The sequence below is a fragment of the Ceratotherium simum genome, chromosome 10, assembly GCF_057802395.1.
Source record: "Ceratotherium simum simum isolate JZ-2026a chromosome 10, ASM5780239v1, whole genome shotgun sequence".
NCBI classification, from domain to species: Eukaryota; Metazoa; Chordata; class Mammalia; order Perissodactyla; family Rhinocerotidae; genus Ceratotherium; species Ceratotherium simum.
In genome coordinates, this window is record NC_141909.1 from 81791154 (window position 1) to 81812399 (window position 21246).

Consider the following 21246-nt stretch of genomic DNA (forward strand, 5'->3'; position numbering starts at 1 on the left):
TTAGTGATGAACGTCTTTTCATGTGCCTATTGGCCATCTGTATATCTTCTTTGGAAAAATGTCTGATCATATCCTCTGCCCATTTTTTGATTAGGTTGTTTGTTTTTTTTGGTTTTGGGATGTATGAATTCTTTATATATTTTGGAAATTTACTCCTTGTTGGATATATGATTTGCAAATATCTTCTCCCAATTGTTAAGTTGTCTTTTTGTCTTGTTGATGGTTTCCTTTGCTGTGCAGAAGCTTTTTAGTTTGATATAGTTCCATTTGTTTATTTTTTCTTTTGTTTCCCTTGCCTGGTCAGACATGGTATTTGAAAATATGCTGCTAAGACTGATGTCAAAGAGCGTACTGCCTGTGTTTTCTTCTAGAAGTTTTATGCTTTTGGGTCTTACATTTGTCTTTAATCCATTTTGAGTTAATTTTTTTGTATGATGTAAGATAATGGTCTACTTTCATTCTTTTGCATTTGACTGTCCAGTTTTCCCAACACCATTTATTGAAGAGACTTTCCTTTCTCCATTGTATGTTCTTGGTTCCCTTGTTGAAAACTAGCTGTCCATAGATGTTTGGGTTTATTTCTGGGCTCTCGATTCTGTTCCATTGATCTGTGTGTCTGTTTTTGTGCCAGTACCATGCCATTTTGATTACTATAGCTTTGTAGTATATTTTAAAGTCAGGGATTGTGATGCCTCCAGCTTTGTTCTTTTTTCTCAGGATTCCTTTGGCTATTCAGGGTCTTTTGTGTATAAATATAGATATACTTATATATTTTCATATAAATTTTAGGATTCTTTGTTCTATTTCTGTGAAGAATATCATTGGAACTTTGATAGGGATTGCCTTGAATCTGTAGATTGCTTTAGGAAGTATGAACATTTTAAACTATGTTAATTCTTCCAATCCAAGTACACGGAATATCTTTCCATTTTTTTGTGTCTTCTTCAATTTCTTTCAACAATGTTTTGTAGTTTTCGGTGTACTGGACTTTCACCTCTTTGGTTAAACTTATTCCTAGGTATTTTATTCTTTTTATTGCAATTGTAAATGGGATTGTATTCTTAATTTCTGTTTCTCCTACTTTGTTGTTAGTGTATAGAAACACAACTGAATTTTGTATGTTGATTTTGTATCCTGCAATTTGCTATATTCATTTATTATTTCTAATAGTTTTTGGGTGGATTCTTTAGGGTTTTCTATGTATAAAATCATGTCATCTGTAAAAAGTGACAGTTTCACTTCTTCTTTTCCAATTTGGATCGCTTTTAATTCTTTTTCTTGCCTGATTGCTCTGGCTGGGACTTCCAATACTATGTTAAATAAGAGTAGCAAAAGTGGGCATCCTTGTCTGCTTCCTGTTCAAAAAGGGATAGCTTTCAGTTTTTCTCCATTGATATTCGCTGTGGGTTTGTCATATATGGCCTTTATTATGTTGAGGTATTTTCCTTCTATACCAATTTTATTCAGAGTTTTTATCATAAATGGATGATGTATCTTGTCCAATGCTTTCTCTGTGTCTATTGAGATGATCATGTGATTTTTATTCTTCATTTTGTTAATATACTATATCACATTGATTGATTTGCAGATGTTGAACCATCCCTGTATCCCTGGGATAAATCCTACTTGATCATAGTGTATGATCTGTTTAATATTGCTGTATTTGGTTTGCTAATATTTTGTTGAAGATTTTTGCATCTGTGTTCATCAATGATATTGTCCTGTAATTTTCTTTTTTGGTGTTGTCCTTGTCTGATTTTGGTATCACGGTAATTTTGGCTTCATAGAATGAGTTAGGAAGCTTCCCCTCCTCTTCAGTTTTTTGGAAGAGTTTGAGAAGGATAGGTATTTAGTCTTCTTTGAATGTTTGGTAGAATTCACCAGGGAAGCTGTCCAATCCTGGACTTTTATTTTTTGGGAGGTTTTCGATTATTGTTTTGATCTTTTTATTGGTGATTGGTCTATTGAAATTCTCTATTTCATCTTGATTCAGTTTTGGAAGGTTGTATGAATCTAAGAATTTATCCATTTCTTCTAGATTATCCAATTTGTTGGCGTATAGCTTTTCATAGTATTCTCTTATAATCTTTTGTATTTCTGAGGTGTCCATTGTAATTTCTCCTCTTTTGTTTCTAGTTTTATTTATTTGAGCCTCTCTCTTTTTATCTTGGTGATTCTAGCTAAAGGTTTTTTATTTTGTTTATCTTTTCAAAGAACCAGCTCTTAGTTTCATTGATTTTTTTTCTATTGTTGTTTTAGTCTCTACTTCTGCTCTGATTTTTTTTTTTTTTTTTGCTGAGGAAGATTAGCCCTGAGCTAACATCTGTGCCAGTCTTCCCCTTTTTTATATGTGGGTTGCTGCCACAGCATGGCTTGACGAGGGATGTAGGTCCGTACCCGGAATCTGAACCCGTGAACCCAGGCCGCCAAAGCAGAGCACGCCAAACTTGACCACTAGTCCACGAAGCCAGCCCGTCCGCTCTCATTTTTATTATTTCCTTCCTTCTACTGATTTTGAGCTTCATTTGTTCTTCTTTTTCTAGTTCCTTTAGGTGCACTGTTAGATTGTTTGAGATTTTTCTCGTTTGTTGAGATAGGCTTATATTGTAATAAACTTCCCTCTTAGAACCGCTTTTGCTGTATCTCATAAATTTTGGTATGCCATATTTTCATTTTCATTTGTCTCCAGGTATCTTTTGATTTCTCCATTGACCCAATAGTTGTTCAGTAGCATGCTGTTTATAATTATTTATTTATTTATTTTTTCCCCCAAAGCCCCAGTAAATAGTTGTATGTCATAGCTGCACATCCTTCTAGTTGCTGTATGTGGGACGCGGCCTCAGCTTGGCCAGAGAAGCGGTGCGTCGGTGCGTGCCTGGGATCCGAACCCAGGCCGCCAGCAGCGGAGTGCGCGCACTTAACCGCTAAGCCACGGGGCCGGCCCGGTAGCATGCTGTTTAATCTCCACATATTTGTGGCTTTTCCAGTTTTTTTCCTCTAGTTGATTTCTAGTTTCATACCAATGTGGTCAGAAAAGATGCTTGGTATTATTTTAATCTTCTTAAATTTATTGAGACTTGTTTTGTGGCCTAATATGTGATCTGTCTTGGAGACTGTTCCACATGCATTCAAAAAGAATGTGTATTCTGCGGTTTTGGGATGGAATGTTCTGTATATATCTACTAGGTCCATCTGTTCTAGTGTGTCATTTAAGGCAGATGTTTCCTTCTTGATCTTCTGTTTGGATGATCTATCTGTTGGTGTAAGTGGAGTGTTAAAGTCCCCTACTATTATTGTATTACTGTCTATTTCTCCTTTTATGTCTGTTAATATTTCCTTTATATATTTAGGTGCTCCTATTGGGTGCATAGATATTTACAAGTGCTATGTCCTCTTGTTGCGTTGTTCCCTTGATCATTATGTAGTGCCCTTCTTTGTCTCTTGTTACAGTTTTCGTTTTAAAGTCTATTTTGTCTGATGTAAGTATTGCTACCCCAGCTTTCTTTTCATTGCCATTTGCATGGAATATCTTTTTCCATCCCTTCACTTTCAGTTTGTGAGTGTCTTTAGGTCTGAAGTGCGTCCCTTGTGTGCAGCATATATATGGGTCTTGTTTTTTATCCAATCAGCCACCCCATGTCTTTTGATTGGAGCATTTAGTCCATTGACATTTAAAGTAACTATAGATATGTACTTATTGTCATTTTGCTTTTTTTTTTCTGTGTGTTTTTGTAGTTCTTTGCTGTTCCTTTCTTCTTTTGCCTTCTTCCCTTGTGGTTTTGATGGCTTTCTTTAGTATTAGGTTTAGTTTTCTTGCTCTTAATTTTTTGTTTATTTATTATAGGTTTCTGGTTTGTGATTACCATGAGGTTCATATTGTAATAACCTATGTAAACAGCAATCTATATTAAGTTGATGGTCTCTTAAGTATGATCTCTTGCTTAAAGCTGTACTCCTTTACTCCCCTCCTCCCACATTTTATGTTTTTAATATCGTGTTTAACCTCTTTTTTTGGTGTGTGTATCCTTTAACCTCTTATCATGGAAATAGATAATTTTAGTACTTTTGCCTTTCGACCTTCATATTAGCCTTTATAGGTAGTTGATCTGCCACCTTTACTGTGTATTTGCCTTTCCCAGTGATGAATTTTTTTTTGGATAATTTTCTTATTCCTGCTTGTGGTCTTTTCTTTTTTACTTAAATAAGTCCCTTTAACATTTCTTGAAAGGCTGGTTTATTGGTGATTAACTTCTTTAGTTGTTGCTTGTCTGGAAAGCTCTTTATCTCTCCTTCCATTCTGAATCATAATCTTGCTGGGTAGAGTATTCTTGGCTGTAAGTTTTTTCATTTAAGCACTTTAAATATATTGTGCCACTCTCTTTCAGCCTGTAAGGTTTCTGCTGAGAAGTGGGCTGATAATGTTATGGGGTTTCCTTTGTATGTAACTTGTTGCCTTTCTCTTGCAGCTTTTAGGATTCTCTCTTTATCTTTAATTCTTTTTTTTTATGTATTTTTTTTTTATTTTGGGTGTTTTTTGAAGAAGATTGGCCTTGAGCTAACATCTGTTGCCAATCTCCCTCCTTTTTCCCTGTTTTCTCCCCAAAGCCCCAGTAGATAGTTGTATGTCATAGTTGTACATCCTTCTAGTTGCTCTATGTGGGATGCTGCCTCAGCATGGCTTGATGAGCAGTGCGTAGGTCTGCGCCCAGGATCCGAACCAGCAAACCCCAGGCTGCTCAAGCAGAGCACGTGAACTTAACCACTACTCCCCTGGGCTGGCCCCTGTTTATCTTTAATTCTTGACATTTTAATTATAATGTGTCTTGGTGTGGGCCTCTTTGGGTTCATCTTGTTTGGTGTTCTCTGTGCTTCCTGTACCTGGATGTCTTTTTCCTTCCTTCAGTTGAGAAAGTTTTCAGCAATTATTTCTTCAAATAGATTCTCTGCCCCTTTGTCTCTCTCTTCTCCTTCTAGAACACCTATAACATGGATGTTAGTACAGTTGATGTTGTCCCAGAGGTCCCTTAGGCTGTCCTCGTTCTTTTTAATTCTTTTTTCTGTTCAGCTTGGCTGATTTCCTCTAGTCTTTCATCCAGCTTGCTGATCCATTCTTCTGTATCATCTACTCTGCTTTTGTTTCCCTCTACTGAATTTTTCATTTTCATTATTGTATTCTTCAGTTCTGATTGGTTCTTTTTTATATTTTCTAATTCTTTATTGAAGTTCTCGCTGTGTTCATCTATTATTCTTCCAAGATCAGTGAGCATCTTTATAATTATTAGTTTGTACTCCTTATCAGGTAGATTGTTTATCTCTGTTTCGTTTAGTTCTTTTTCTGAGGATCTGTCATGTTCCCTTATTTGGGACATATTCTTTTGTCTCCTCATTTTGCCTGTTTCTCTGTGCTTATATCTATGTGTTAGGTAGATCAGCTATGTCTTCCCACCTTGGAGAAGTGGGCTTATGTAAGAGATGCCGTATGAGACCCAGCAGCCTGCTTCCGTCTCATCACCATTTCCACATGTTCCAGGAGTGCCCTGTGTGTGGACTACATGTGTCCTTCTGTTGTGTGGGGTTTCTCTTATTGTAGGTGCATGGGGAGGCTAGGCTATCTCCCTGGCTGGCCGGTTGTAATGCTCAGCTGTCTGTGGCTGCTGTGGTCCCTTCAGTCACTTTATCGGGTGTGGGGAACCCCCACACAGTTGACTACAAAGTCTAATAGCACATTCCTGCTGCAGTTTTGCTGTTAAGTGAGTAGGCCCCCAGCACAGGTGATTGCTGGGCTCACAGGCTCACAATTGCTGTAGGCCTCCTGCCTGCAAGGCTGTTTTCAGCTCTCAGTAGTGCTGGGTAGGACCAGCTCCAGGCGTGGCAGCACACAATGGTTTCAGGTGTTGGAAGGTTGGGCAGATCCCCTATGTGGCTGCTTTTGGAAGCACAAGTCTGCTGCAGCTGACAAGCCCCACCACCCGCAGGCCCACACACTGGGTCAATGTAGTCTTTCCCTGTGTACACACCCTGCCCTGCTGAAGCGGACCCACTCACCCTGCTGAAGAGGCCCCACACACTCAGCCAATGCAGCCCACCCCTTGCTCACGCCCTGCACCACAGAAGTGGACCCACCTGCCCACTGCAGAGATCCCATACACCCTGTCTCTGCAGACACACAAGTTGCCAGAGGGCTTGCTGGTGGATAGAGCCAGTCCCTAGGGTGGGCTGCCTGCCCTGGCTGAGCTGAATTAAATCAGTGCTCTAGTGGGTGTTGCTGACCCTGGGCTAACAGGCCAGGGGAAGAACTCTAGTGGTGTCTGCCAGCTTCTGTGTCAGCATGCCTTACTAGGTCACAATAACGGCTGCTGCCAGTGTCTCAGTCCCTGGGGAGGTGGTCCCAGCCACCTCCTGCCTGCCTGAGATGCACCCAGGCTTATCAAGTGAGTCTCTTTTCACCAAAGGACTGTGCAACTTGCATTCTGTTGATTTTTCATTGCTTTCCAGAACAGGTGAATTTGTGCGTGGGCCCTTAAGAGCAGGCTTTTCTTTCTCTTGTGTGTGACAGCTTTTCTGGGGTATTCCCCATTGTTTTTAATAGCCAGCAAAGCCAGATGTTATGACACTCATCTTGGTTGTGCTGGGTTCAAAAGCTGTTTATTGTGGCAAAGCTCTCCCACTCATATCCCCTGCTCCTCCAGGGAAAGTTTCGTACATTAAGATTGCTCCCAGCCGTGAAGCGCTGTGGGTGGAATGTGGATTTTTCCTTTCCAGAAAGGTATTTTTGCCTCTTCCACCTCAGTCAGTGCTGTCCCTTGTTGTGGGGGTTCGTTTTACCCAGTTTCTGGTTCTCTCTCAGGGGAAATTATTCCCAAGGGTAATTGTAAATTTATTGTGTCCATGGGAGGCAGTGAGTTCAGAGTTCGCCTATGCCACCATCCTCCCAGCAATCCTCTTAGTGGTCTTTTTTATAAAGGAATTCATCCCATTCATAAGGGCTCTGCCCTCATGACCTAATCACCTCCCAAAGGCCCCAACTCCAAATTGGGGATTCCTTTTCAACATATAAATTTGGGGGAACACAAACAGTCTATAGCAACAATTAAGTGGGACTTATTCCAGGAATTCAAGACTGGTTCAATATTAGAAAATCAATGTAATCCATAATATCAATAGGCTAAAGAAGAAAAATCACATGATCATATCAATTGATGCAGAAAAAGCATTTGAAAAATTCATCACCCATTCATGATCAAACTCTTACAAACTACAAAGAGGAACTTCCTCAATAAAGAGCATGTACAAAAAACCAGCAGCCAATATGGTGAAAGACTTAATGCTTTCTCCTTGAGATCTGGGACAAATCTAGGATGTCTGCTTTCACCACTCTTGTTCAACGTAGTACTGTAAGTCCTAGCCAATGCAATAAGGTAAGAAAAGGAAAATAAATGGCATCCAGATTGGTAAGGAAGAAATAGAACTATCCACCAGATTGGCAAGGAAGAAATAGAACTCTCCGTGTTTACAGAGACATGATTTTCTAAGTAGAACATCCCAAGGAATACATAAAGAAGCTCCTAGAACTAATCTAAGTGAGTTCCTCATGGTTATAGGATAGATCAAAACAAAAATCAATGGTTTCCCAATTTGAAATATTTACAGTATTTACAGTCACTTTCCCAAAATGAAATAATTATGTATAAATCTAACAAAACATGCACAGAAACTGTATGCTGAAATTTTAAAAGGCTGATGAAATAAATCAAAGAACTAAATAAAGGGAGAGATGTACCATGCTTCATGCACTGGAAGACTTAACATAGTAAAGATGTCAATTCTCCCTAAATTGATACACAGATTTAACACAATTCCTATCAAATAAATTCCCAGCAAAATTTTTTGAAACTATAGGCAAACATTCTAAAATTTATGTGGAAAGGCAAAAGAACTAGACTACCTAAAACAATTTTGAATAAGAATAACATAGGAAGACTCATGCTACCTAATTTTAAGAATTAATGTATAGCTACAGTCATCAAGATAGTGTGGTAATGTCAGAGAGATAAGACATGTGGATCAACTGGAAAAAATATAGAACCCAGAAATAGACCCACACAAATATGCCCAGCTGATTTTTGACAAAAGCAAAAAAGCAAAATTTTTTTTTGTGTATGAGGAAGATCAGCCCTGAGCTAACATCCATGCCAATCCTCCTTTTTGCTGAGGAAGACTGGCCCTGAGCTAACACCTGTGCCCATCTTCCTCCACTTTATGTAGGATGCCGCCACAGCTTGGCCTGACAAGCGGTGCATTGGTGCGCGGCTGGGATCCGAACCCCGGGCCGCCAGCAGCGGAGTGTGCGCATTTAACTGCTACGGCATGGGGCCAGCCCTAGAAAAGCAATTTTTAAAATACCCTTTGTAACAAATGGTGCCAGAGTGATTGGACATCCACAGACTCCCTGCCCACCAACCCCCAAAAGAACCTGACCTAAAACTCACACCTTATGTGAAAATTAATTATTTCAAAATGGATCATAGATTTAAATGTAAAACTATAAGACTTCTTGGAGAAATTTTACACACAGAAATTCTTTGGGACTTAGGCCCTGGCAAATCTTTCTTAGACATGGCACCAAAAGCAAGATTCATAAAAGAAAACATTGATGTATTTGATTTTGCTAAAATTAAAAAATTTTGCCCCCATAAAAGACACTGGAGAGGATGAAAAAACAAGCTAAAGACTGGAAGAAAATATTTGCAAGCTACCTATCTGACAAAGGACTTATATCTAGAATATATATAAAATTGCATAAAGAACTCTAAATTTAACTCCACTGTAAAAACACAGTCCAGTAAGACCAAAAAAAATGAGCAGATATTTCACCAGAATATATATGGATGGCAAATAAGCATATGAAAAGATGTTCCACATTATTAAGTGTTCAGGAAATGCAAATTGAAACTACCATGAGATAGCACCACACATCTACTGAAATGGCAAAAATAACAAATGCCAAATCCTGGTGTGATGCGTTGCTGGTGGGAATGTGAAATGGTACAGCCACTCTGGGGAAAGGTTTGGTAGTTTCTTAAAGAACTAAACATAGAACCTTTCACAAAAGACCACATATTATATGATTCCGTTTGTATGAAACATGCAGAATAATCAAATGTATAGAGACAGAAAGTAGATTAGTGGTTACCTTTGGCTGAGTTTGGGTGGGGAAATAGGGATTGACTGCTAATGGGCATGGGGTTTCCTTTGGGAGTGATGAAAATGTTCTAAAATTTGTGGTAATGGTTGCTCTGAATATACTATAAGCCATTGAATTATACATTTTAAATGGACAAATTGTATGGTAATTGAATTATATCTCAATAAAGCTGTTTTTAAAATTGCACAGATTACTTGAATATTTCTAAAATAATCTACATGATTACAAAGAGAACTCCAGCTTCTCTGGCCACAGTGAACTTCGTATTTCAGGAATTCAGTTCTTAATTTGATGAGACCATCTTTTATAATTCACCATTATGAAATAAATCATTTTGATGTTCTCAAAATAAACTTACTCTTACCATACAATCCAGCATCATAATCCTGGACATTTATCCCAGAGAAATGAAAATTTGTGTCCACACAGAGACCTGTACATAAATGTTCATAGCAGCTCTATTTGTAATAGCCTAAAATTGGAAACAATCCAGATGTCTTTTAGTGGGTGAATGGTTAAACAAAGTACGGCCATACCATGGATTACTACTCAGCAGTAAAAAGCAGTGAACTTTTGATACACACCACAATTTGAGTGAATCTCAAGGGAATAATATTGAGTGAAAAAAGTCAATCAAAGAAGGTTATGTAATATGATTCCATTTATATAAAATTCTTGACACAACAAAATTATTGAAATGGAGAACAAATTAGTGCTTTCCAGGAGTTAGGAATGGAGGCAGGGAGGGGTATGACGCTAAAAGGATGTCCAGCAAATCTCTGTGGTGCTGGACCTGTTCTGTATCTTGTCTGTTGCAAGTGGTTCCACAAATCTATACATGTGTTAGCCTTACATAGAACTACACACACACAAACGAGTGTGTGTAAAACAGGTGAACTCTGAATGAGGTCTGTAGATTGTACCATTGTCAATTTCCTCGTTTTGTAAAATATGTAAGATGTTACCACTGAGGGGAAAATAAGTGAAGGATACATGGACCTCTCTGTATTATTTTTGCAACTTCCTGTGAATCTATAACTATTTCAAAATAAAAAGCTTAGGAATGAGAATTGGGTCACAAAGGAAGAATGTTCTTATGTCCAGAATGTCAGATTCCTTTTCAAAAGGAGATTATGCTGATTTAAATTGTTACCCACATTAGAGAGCATATCCATATCACGACCTTCGCATCAGCATGGCCATTCTTTTGATTTACTTCTGTTATCTGTCTAGTCTTGTTTTGGCTGTCTGTTTCCCATACTGAGGCTATATAAGCTAGCCAAAATACTGATAAATGGTTTAGTGCCATGATTTGTTTGATGTATATATAAATAAAGCTTTATTAATCCAGGATAAAAACATAAAACCTGCGTGCAGATGTTCCTAGTAGCTTTATTCATAATAGCCAAAACCTGGAATTAATCCTAATATCCTTCAGTAAATGATTGTTTAAATAAATTTTAGAACCAGCATGTCAATTTATGTTTTAAATAAATAGATGAAAAACTGTGCTTGGGATTATGTTGAACCCATTGATCAATTGGGGGAGAATTGACACCTTTATAGTACTGATTTTTCCACTTCATGAGTATAGTATACTTCTCTTTTTATTTAGGTCTTTAATTTCTTTCAGCTTTGTAGTTTTTAGTATAGAGATCTTATAAAATCTTTATTTTAAATATGTTCCTTTTTTACACTATTTATATAAAATTGCTTTTAAATTTTATTTGTGTTTGTTTGCTGCTATAATTCAGAAATGCAGTTAATTTTTCTGTATTGATCTTGTACTCTGAAACTTTGATAAACTCACTTATCAGTTCTAGTAGTTTTTGTTGTTGAGGTTGGTGGTGCTTCCTTAAAATTTTTTTTAAAAATAAACTTTATTTTAGAATAGTCTTAGATTTATAGAAAAATTGCAAAGATAGTACAATGAGTTCCTATATACCTATACCCAGTTTCCCTATTATTAACATCTTATGTTAGTGTGGTACATTTGTCACAATTAATGAAAGAATATTGATACATTATTATTAACCAAAGTCCATACTTGATTCAAATTTCCTTGGTTTTTATCTAATATCCCTTTTCTTTTCCAGGATCCCATCCAGGATGCTACATTACATTTAATCATCATGTTTCCTTTGGCTCCTCTTTGCTGTGACAGTTTCTCAGATTTTACTTGTTTTTGATGACCTGACAGTTTTGACAAGTACTGGTCGGGTGTTTTGTAGAATGTCTCTTAATTGGGGATTGTCTGATTTTTTTGTCATGATTACACTGGGATTATGGGTTTTTGGGGGGAAGACCATAAAGGTGAAGTGCCTTCTCCTCACAACATATCAAGGATACGTGTTGACATGACTTATCACCATGGACACTGACATTGATCACCTGGGTGAGGCTTGTGTTTCCTCAGGATTTTCTCTGGGAATAATCATGTCTACAAAGAGCGACAGTTCTTCCCTTCCAATCTTTATGCTTGCTTTTTTTTTTTTTTTTTTGCCTTTTTGCATTAACTGGAAAGGCCAAGACAATGTTAAATAAAAGTGGTGAGAGAAGGTGTTCTTCCTTGTTGCTGAGCTGATAGAGAAAGCATTCAGTGTTTCCCCACTAAGTAAAATATGAACTTTATATTTTTTGTAGATGCCCTTTCTCAGACTTAAGTTCCCTTCCATACCTAGTTTGCTCAGTTTTTAACATGAATGGATGTTGAATTTTGTCAAATGCTTTTGTAGTATCAATGCAAATGATCATATGGCTTTTTTCTTTTATGCTGTTAAGCCAGGGGTCAGCAAACTTTTTCTGTAAAGGGCTGAATAGTAAATATTTTAGGCTTATCATAAAAGCAATTGTAGACAATATGTAAACAAAAGGGTATGGCTGTTTTCCGATACAACTTGATTTACAAAAACAAGCTGCAGGCCCTTGTTGCCTGTGACTAAGATTCTTTGCTTGACTCATCTTTAGTCAGGCTCCTGAACCTTCTCCTAGGCCCACCTGTGCACTTCCTTGTAAAATCTAGTTTTAGCAAGAACCCTGCTGTATCAGTTTAACCAGAACCCCCACCCTTGGTATCTGATCACCCTCAGTATCTGATCAGGTTCTTCATCCCCTACCGGCCCCCAGGGGATCTCTGATCACCTGGCCTGTCTTCAGCAAGAATCCCGTTAATTCAGTTTAGCCAGAATTCCCCTTACTCCATGTTTCCTCTTAGTAATTTTCCACCACCCCCACCCTACTCCTTGGCTATAAATTACCTTTTATCCAGGCTGTACTTATTGAGCGCAGTTCTATACTGAAGTCTCTTTTCCCATATTACAATAATCCTGAATAAAGTCTGTTTTTACAGCTGTAACTACTGTCCAGCTAGGGGTATTTTTTGATACTTGATCCCTGTATTAAATCATCCTTGTATTCCTGGGATAAACTATACTTGGTCAAAATGTATTATCCTTTTTATATATTGTTGGATTCAATTTGCTAATATATTATAAAGAATTTTAGCTTCTATGGTCATGTGAAATATTAGTCTGTGATTTTATTTTATAATAGTTGACAAGTTTTCATGTTAGATTGACAGTAGCTTCATAAAACAAGTTGGAAAGTATTCCTTTTTCCGCTGTTTTCTGGATGATAAAATGATTAATATTTCTTCTTTAAATGTTTGATAGAGCTCACCAGTGAATCTTCTCAGCCTGGAGTCTTCTATTTGGGGAGGTTTTTGATAACAAAATCAATCTATCTTTCATAAATATAGGCCTATATGCTTCCTTAAATAACATAGTTTGGTTATACTTGTTTTTGAACTTTATATAAATCCATCATATATGTCTTGTGTTTTGCTCCTTTTCTTCCTAGAGGGAAACTGCTTGTTCGTAGAGCGCTTATTTATGTTTCTAGATTTAACCTGAGACCAGATGTTTATTGCAAGCTTTTACAGATATGGCTTTGATGAAGAAAGGAAAGAAGAGTCAACAAGCTATTTGTACTTCATGAAAATACATTGGTTTGTTCTTAGTTGGTACATACGATGTTTTTTTGTTTTTGTTTTTAGGATCCTAGGCGGAAGGGCTAGCTCTTTGATTTTGAAAAGGAGAACAAAAGCAGCATCTAGCAGGCAGTTCTCATTTTAAACAACTGCTCAGCACCTTTTGCACACTCTTCCTAAGCCTGGGGAATCCTGCATATTAGAGGCCTGCTTTTCCAGCTGCTCTTGGTGGCGCAGGCCTGAGGCCAAGACAGTCATCAGATACACCCACACAGGCCTTGGCGTAGGAAGGGAGCAACTTGACGAAGCTTTTGAAGAATCTTGGCTGATTTTCAACACATTACTTACTGCAAAATTTAAACATAATGTTTTGTTTTTTTTGTGTGTGTGTGTGAGGAAGATCAGCCCTGAGCTAACATCCATGCCAATCCTTCTCTTTTTGCTGAGGAAGATTGGCCCGGGGCTAACATCCGTGCCCATCTTCCTCTACTTTATATGTTAGTGCGCTTGATGTTGTCCCAGAGGTCCCTTAGACTGTCCTCACTCTTTTTAATTCTTTTCTCTTTTACCTATTCACCTTGGGTAATTTCTTCTAGTCTTTCGTCCAGCTCACAGATCCGTTCTTCTGTATCCTCTACTCGGCTTTTGAGTCCCTCTAATGAATTTTTCATTTCCAGTATTGTATTCTTCATTTCTGATTGGTTCTTTTTTATATCTTCCATTTCTTTGTTGACATTCTCACTGAGTTCGTCTATTCTTCTCCCCAGATCAGTGAGCATCCTTAACACTCTTAGTTTGAACTCTCTGTCAGGTAGGTTGCTCATTTCTGTTTCACTTAGTTCCTTTTCTGGGGTTTTGTCCTGTTCCCTTACTTGGAATGTATTCTTTTGCCTCCTCATTTTGCCTCTTTCCCTGTGCTTGTGTCTACGTATTAGGTAGGTCAGCTACGTCTCCTGCTCTTGGATAGGTGACCTTATGGGAGTGATGCCTTAGGAGGTCCGCAGTGTGCTTCCCTTGGTTCTCAATGTTCCAGGGGTGACCCCTATGTGGGCTACGTGTGTCCTTCTGTTGTGGCCTGTTTGCCCTCCCTGTAGGTGCCCAGGGAGGCCAAGTTATGCTCCTCACCAGCTGTTGTAATGCTCAGCTGCTTGTAGTTGTTGTGGGCCCTTCAGTCTCTTTATCAGGTGTGGGGAGCCCCAGCACAGTTGGCTGCAAGTTCTAATACCATATTTGTGTTGCAGTATTTCTTTTAAGTGAGTAGGCCCCCAGCGTGGCAGGTTGTTAGGCTCGGGGCCTTACAATTGCTGTAAGCCTCTAGCCTATTAGGTCTCTTGTCAGCTCTCTGAGGATTGCAGCTGTGTGGGGCTGGCCTCAGGCACAGGAGCACCCAATTGTTTCAGGCTTTGGAAGGTGGGGAAAACCCCCTATGTGGGTCTTTGAGAAACACAAGTCTTCTGCAGCTGACAAGCCCTGCCGCCCACAAGTCCACACACACAGTCAACACAGTCCTGCCCCGTGTGTGTGCCCCAACCTCCCGAAGCACACCCAGTCTCTCCACAGCGGGAGCCCCACACACTCCGCCACCGCCCCACACTCTCCCCCCGCTCCTTTGCACACCCTGCCCCGCTCAAGTCGGCTCAGTTGCCAGGCTGCAGAGAATCCAGTCACCAATCTATGCAGGCCCACAAGTTGCCTGAGGGCTTGTTGTTGGGTGGGGCCAGTCTCTAGGGTGGGCTGCCTGCCCTGGCTGAGCTGGACCAAATCGGTGCTCTAGCGGGTGGGGCAGACCCTGGGCTAGCAGGCCTCAGGGAGAACTCCAATGGCGTCTGTGTCAGCACGCCCACACCAGACCACAACAATGGCCGCCGCCAATGTCCCAGTCCCTGGAGAGGTCTCACCCCTCACCGAGATGCACTCAGGGCCTATTAGGTGAGTCTCTTTTTGCACCTTTCTTTCTGGTGATTTTAGGATGCTGTCTGAAACTGGTGAGTTTGCGCGCGGGCCCTTTAAGAGCCGGTTTTAGTTTCTTTGTGAACCGGGTTTTCTGGGGGTACTCCCCAATGTTTTAGTAGCAGGCAAAGTCAGATATTATGCCACTGGTCTCGATTGTGCTGGGTCCACAAAATGCCTACAGCGGGGACGCTCCCGGCTCAGGGCCCGGCGCCTCCAGGGAGGGTGTGTACCTGTGAGCTGCTCCCGGCGGCCGTGAAGCTGGCGGCTTGTGAAGGTGGCGTTTCTCCTCTCCAGAAGGGAGCCTCTGCCTCTTCCACCTCACTTAGGATTGTCCGTTGTTGCAGGAGTTCCTCTTATCCAGTTTTCAGTTCTGTCTCGGGTAATTTTTCCACGAGTAGTTGTAAATTGGCTGTGTCCATGGGAGGAGGTGAGTTCAGAGTCTGCCTACGCCGCCATCTTGACTCCCCCCCTTCCTCTGCTTTATATGGAACACCACCACAGCATGGCCTGACAGGCGGTGGGTGCATCGGTCCACGCCCGGGATCCGAACCCGGGCCACCAGCAGCGGAGCACGAGCTTTTAATTGCCTCGCCATGGGACCAGCCCTAGACATAATATTTTAAAAATGAAATAGGATGCTGTTTTTTGTGCTCTTAGATAACTTTGATTTAAAAATGTGTTTGGTACCTGTGTAGTAAGGAATTTGACCTTACCCAGGGAGAGGTTTGGCCTTTGTCATGGCTCTTGGGTGGTAGCCTGTAAACACTTGGACTTTCCCGAGTCTATCACTTGGGACTATTCAGAATATTTTTGTTATTCATCGATAACAAAGGCCATATCAGTCCGACCTCAGGGATGGGGGAACTGGAGACATTACAACCAGGTGGGCAATAATTCAATCAATCACGCCTTCATAATGAAGCCTGAATAAAAACAGGACACTGCAGCTTAGCCGAGGTTCCCAGGTTGGCAAAACTCCATGCATGTTGTCACATGTTGATGCTGGGACAGTAACGGGTCCTGAGGGCAGTGGAAGCGTCCTGTTTGGAACTCTCCTAGACTCTGCCCTGTGCATCTCTTCTTTTGGCTGAGTCTAATTTGTATCCTTTCCTTGTAATAAATGTGACTGTGGGTATAATTGCTTTCAGTGAGTTCTGTGAGTCTTTCTAGCAAATTATTGAACATGAGGGTGGTTTGGGGAAGCCCCTGACCTTTGCAGTTGTCAGGAGTGGTGGGCAGAGTTGCTGCCTGGGGAGCTGTGTCTTAGCCTCACAGTTTGGCAGCCCCAGGTAGCACCACGAGGAGTAACTGTACCTGGCCATCAGTGCCTACAGTCCACCTTCCTCATCTCCCTCCCTGTTTTACTTTTTTCTCTTTTTCCTTGTCATCCCTTTTGTGTTTCATATCTCTTTCTATGCCCCTCCTTTTTATCTATCCTTTGCTTATCCTATCAATAACACCCATGAGCCTTAGACCACCTAAACAGTGACATTTAAGCATGAAAAGATCTTTGATCTGGAGACTTTACTGTGAAATGTCTGCACGTGGCCATTGGGGTACCAGAAGAAAGCAAAATGTCTTTAGATAATTTATGGTAAAAGTTTCATTCTGCAAGGAATCATAAAAAATGAAAATCTCGGGGCCGGCCCGGTGGCGCAAGCAGTTAAGTGCACGTGCTCCGCCGCGGCAACCCGGGCTTCACCAGTTCAGATCCTGGGCATGCACTGAGGCACCACTTGGCACGCCTTGCTGTGGCGGTGTCCCATATAAAGTGGAGGAAGATGGGAATGGATGTTAGCCCAGGGCCAATCTTCCTCAGCAAAAAAAGAGGAGGATTGGCAGATGTTAGCTCAGGGCTGATCTTTCTCACAAAAAAAAAAAAATGAAAATCTCATTTGTAAAAATTGAATACATTTAAAGGAAAAGTCTGCATTTGTTAAACTGTAGTTCAGTGGAAGCCTCTGTGGATGTTTGATCTCATTTAAATATGTGTTTCCCTTATAAAACTCACTTTCAGTTTGGATCCTTGCTGTGAGATAAAAACTTTTTAATTGTTATTTGATGGGAAGGAAAGAAAAAACCCTACAACACTTGTACTTATTTATCTACAGGTTATAGACAATTTGTGAAATGAGTGATTCTGAAGATGATGATATCCCCCAGCTGTCTTCCCACACCTTAGCAGCTCTCCAGGAATTTTATGCTGAGCAGAAGCAAGAAATTGACCCAGGCGGTGATGATAAATATAACGTTGGAATAATAAAAGAGAACTGGGTAAGTAAATGCATTCCACATCTATCAGGAAGTATTAGTGTGGAGCCTGTTCTGCACCCAGCACAGTGTTTGTCTGTATCCCACCTAATGCCCAAATCTATCTGCTGAGCATTCGGGAGCTGAACCTATTTGGGGAGCTGAGACAGAAGGCAGTCCATGAATATTTTAAGACAGCATAAATGCAGATTTTCCTGGTTCCGGCTCTCGGGCTGGTTGGTGATCGGTGGAGGGGACTTTTCAGATAGGGGAACGGCATGTCATTATGTCCAACACAAACTTGTGCTTCCTTCTTATATGCTGACACATTCGATTGTTTTTTATGGAGCTCAGCAGTCTTTGGGGAAAGGGAAAAATCTGTATCATTGCAGGCAATAGGGTAACTGAACTTAAACATGTAATGAAAAATTGATGAAAGGGAGCTTTTAAAGAAGATATTAATAGTGTCTGGTGCATAGTATGTACTTTAATTGTAGTTTTTGGTCCAAATAAAAGTAGGAATTAAAAGAGAAAAAAAATGAGTTGAGAGAAACTCCTAACCTAAGGTGGAATCTACAAATTAAAAATTTTTTTTTTTTTTGGTGAGGAGGATTGTCCCTGAGATAACATCTGTGTGAGTCTTTCTCTATTTTGTATGTGGGATGCCACCACAGCATGGCTTGTCGAGCAGCGTGCCCGAGATCTGAACCTGCGAACCCCGGGCCGCAAACCCCGAGCTGCTGAAGCGGAGCGTACAGACTTAACCGCTAAGCCGCTGGGCTGGCCCCTAGAAACTTAAATTTTTTGAAGGCTGTAGTTGAGAAATAGAGGAGGCTTGAATTTTCTGTCTATGAGTGCCCTCGATAATAGATTTGTCTCTCTATCCCTTTGCAACTGGAAGGAAGCTTTTGTATGCTTATATATATATATATTTTTTTTTAGTCTTTTACATTTTATATCGAGTCTGGAGCTCCTAAGTTATATAAAATTTTCCTGTTTAACATCTATTTGAAACTGACTGTGATAAAAATGTTTCTTTCCATTTACTCTAAAATGTTCCACCCACACAGAGCCTCTTTCTCACCCTCTCCCTTCTCTGCGTGGTCTTGTGCTCTAGCTTGATGCTTCAGGACATAGTAAAGATCAGAAGCTTGAAGTGCTGCATTATTCCTGAGTAGTTTACATTATTTTCTTGTCCTTCTGCCTAATTTTTTAAATACTGTGTACTTTTTCCTGATTCTAAAAGTAATCTGTGTGTGTTATAGAAAATATATAAAAACATAAAGAAATGAAAGTTAGTCCTAATCCTACTACTTGGAATTAACTATTTTTATAATTTTGACACTTCATTTTGTTTTGTTTTTTCTTTTTTTTTAAAATGAGGTATAATTGACACACATTATATTAGTTTCAGGTATACAACATAATGATTCGATATTTGTATATGTTGCAAAATGATCACTACAATAAGTCTAGTTAACATCCATCACCATACATAGTTACAGAATTTTTTTTCTTGTGATGACAACTTTTAAGATCTACTCTCTTAGCAACTTTCACATATGCAATACAATATTATTAACTGTAGTCACCATGCTGTACATTACATGCCCAGGACTTACTTATTTTATAACTGGAAGTTTGTACTTTTGACACTCTTAACCCATTTCACCCACCCCCCAACCCCTGCCTGTGGCAACCACGAATCTGTTCTCTGTATCTATGAGCTTGTTTTTTTCTTCTTTTTAGATTCCATGTATAAGTGAGATGATACGGTATTTCTCTTTCTCTGTCTGACTTATTTCACTTAGCATTATCATGTTGTTGCAAATGGCAGGATTTCCTAATTTTTAATGGCAGAATAGTATTCCATTGTGTATATACACCACATTTTCTTTATCCATTCATCCATTGATGGGCACTTCGGTTGTTTCCATATCTTGGCTATTGTAAATAATGCTGCAGTGAACATGGGGGTGCATATATCTTTTTGAATTAGTGTGAATTAGTGTTTTCATTTTCTTTGGATAAATACCCAAAAGTGGAGTTGCTGGATCACATTGTAGTTCTATTTTTAACTTTTTGAGGAAACATTACTGTTTTCCGTAGTGGCTATACCAATTTACCTTCCCACCAACAGTGCACAAGGGTTTCCTTTTCTCCACCTCCACACCAACACTTGTTATTTCTTATCTTTTTGGTAATAGTCATTCTAACAGGTGTGAGGTGACATCTCATTGTGGTTCTGATTTGCATTTCCCTGATGATTAGTGATGCTGAGCATCTTTTCATGTACTTGTTGGCCATCTGTATGTCTTCTTTGGAAAAATGTCTATTCAGGTCCTCTGCCCATTTTTTAATCGTATTGTTTGCTTTTTTGCTGAGTTGTATGAATTCTTTATATATTTTGGATTTTAACCACTTATGAGTTATATGATTTGAAAATATTTTCTCCCCTTCAGTAGGTTGCATTTTTCATTTTATTGATGGTTTCCTTTGCTGTGCAGAAGCTTTTTATTTTGATGTAGTCCCACTTATTTATTTTGGCTTTTGTTGCCTTTGCTTTTGGTGTCAAATTTAAAAAACCATAGCCAAGACTGATGTCAAGAAGTTTACTGCCTATGTTTTCTAGGAGTTTTGTGGTTTCAGGTCTTAGATTCAAGTCTTTAATCTATTTTGAGTTAATTTTTGTGTATGGTGTAAGATAGTGGTCTAGTTTCACTTTTTTGGATGTGGCTGTCCAGTTTTCCCAACACCATTTATTGAAGAGACTGTCTTTTCCCTGCTGTAGATTCTTGGCTTTTTTGTTGTAAATTAATTGACCGTATATGCATGGGTTTATTTCTGGGATCTCTGTTCTGTTTCATTGATCTATGTGTCTGTTTTTATGCCAATACCATACTGTTTTGATTACGATAGCTTTGTAATGTAGTTTGAAATTAGGGAGTGTGATGCCTCCAGCTTTGTTCTTCTTTGACAACATTGCTTTGGCTATTCCGGGTCTTTTGTGGTTCCATACAAATTTTAGGATTATTTGTTCTATTTCTGTGAAAAATGCCACTGGAGTTTTATATAGGGATTGCATTGAATCTGTAGATTGCTTTGGGTGGTACGAACATTTTAACAATGTTAATTCTTTCAATCCACCAGCATGGAATATCTTTCCATTTATTTGTGTCTTCTCCATTTCTTTCTGCAATGTCTTATAGTTTTCAGGTCTTTCATCTCCTTGGTTAAATTTATTCCCAGGTATTTTATTCTTTTTTTTGTGTGTGTGTGAGGAAGATCAGCCCTGAGCTAACATCCATGCTAATCCTCCTCTTTTTGCTGAGGAAGACTGGCTTTGAGCTAACATCTATTGCCAATCCTCCTCCTTTTTTTTTCCCCAAAGCCCCAGTAGATAGTTGTATGTTATAGTTGCACATGCTTCTAGTTGCTTTACGTGGGATGCGACCTCAGCATGGCCGGAGAAGCAGTTCGTCAGTGCACGCCCGGGATCCGAACCCGGGCCACCAGAAGCGGAGCGCGCGCACTTAACCGCTAAGCCACGAGGCCGGCCCTAGGTATTTTATTCTTTTTGATGCAATTGTAAAGGGAATTGTTTTCTTATTTTCTCTTTTCTGATAGTCTATTATTAATGTATAGAAATGGAACAGATTTCTCTATATTGATTTTGTGTCCTGCAACTTTACTGAATTTGCTCATTAGTTCTAACAGTTTTGTTTTTTTTTTTAAGGAAGATTTTCCCTGAGCTAACATCTATTGCCAATCTTCCTCTTTTTCTTTTTTTCTCCCCAAAACCCCAGTACATAGTTGTATATCCTAGTTGTAGGTTCCTCTGGTTCTTCTA

General features: G+C 39.5%; 1 protein-coding gene across 2 annotated transcripts in view; it reads left to right on the plus strand.

Moving 5' to 3' along the window:
- The window catches only part of EEF1AKMT1 (EEF1A lysine methyltransferase 1), a 54637-nt gene that overhangs the window by 20568 nt on the left and 12823 nt on the right, over nt 1-21246 (plus strand). The window contains exons 1-2 of one of the 2 annotated variants that reach the window (XM_087436321.1): nt 15007-15122; nt 17258-17420. In XM_087436321.1, the coding sequence (XP_087292447.1) occupies nt 17277-17420 (144 nt within the window). In that variant the 5' untranslated portion in view covers nt 15007-15122; nt 17258-17276. Of the gene's footprint in view, nt 1-15006; nt 15123-17257; nt 17421-21246 lie in introns of those variants that run through there. The other variant, XM_087436320.1, reaches the window with a different exon arrangement.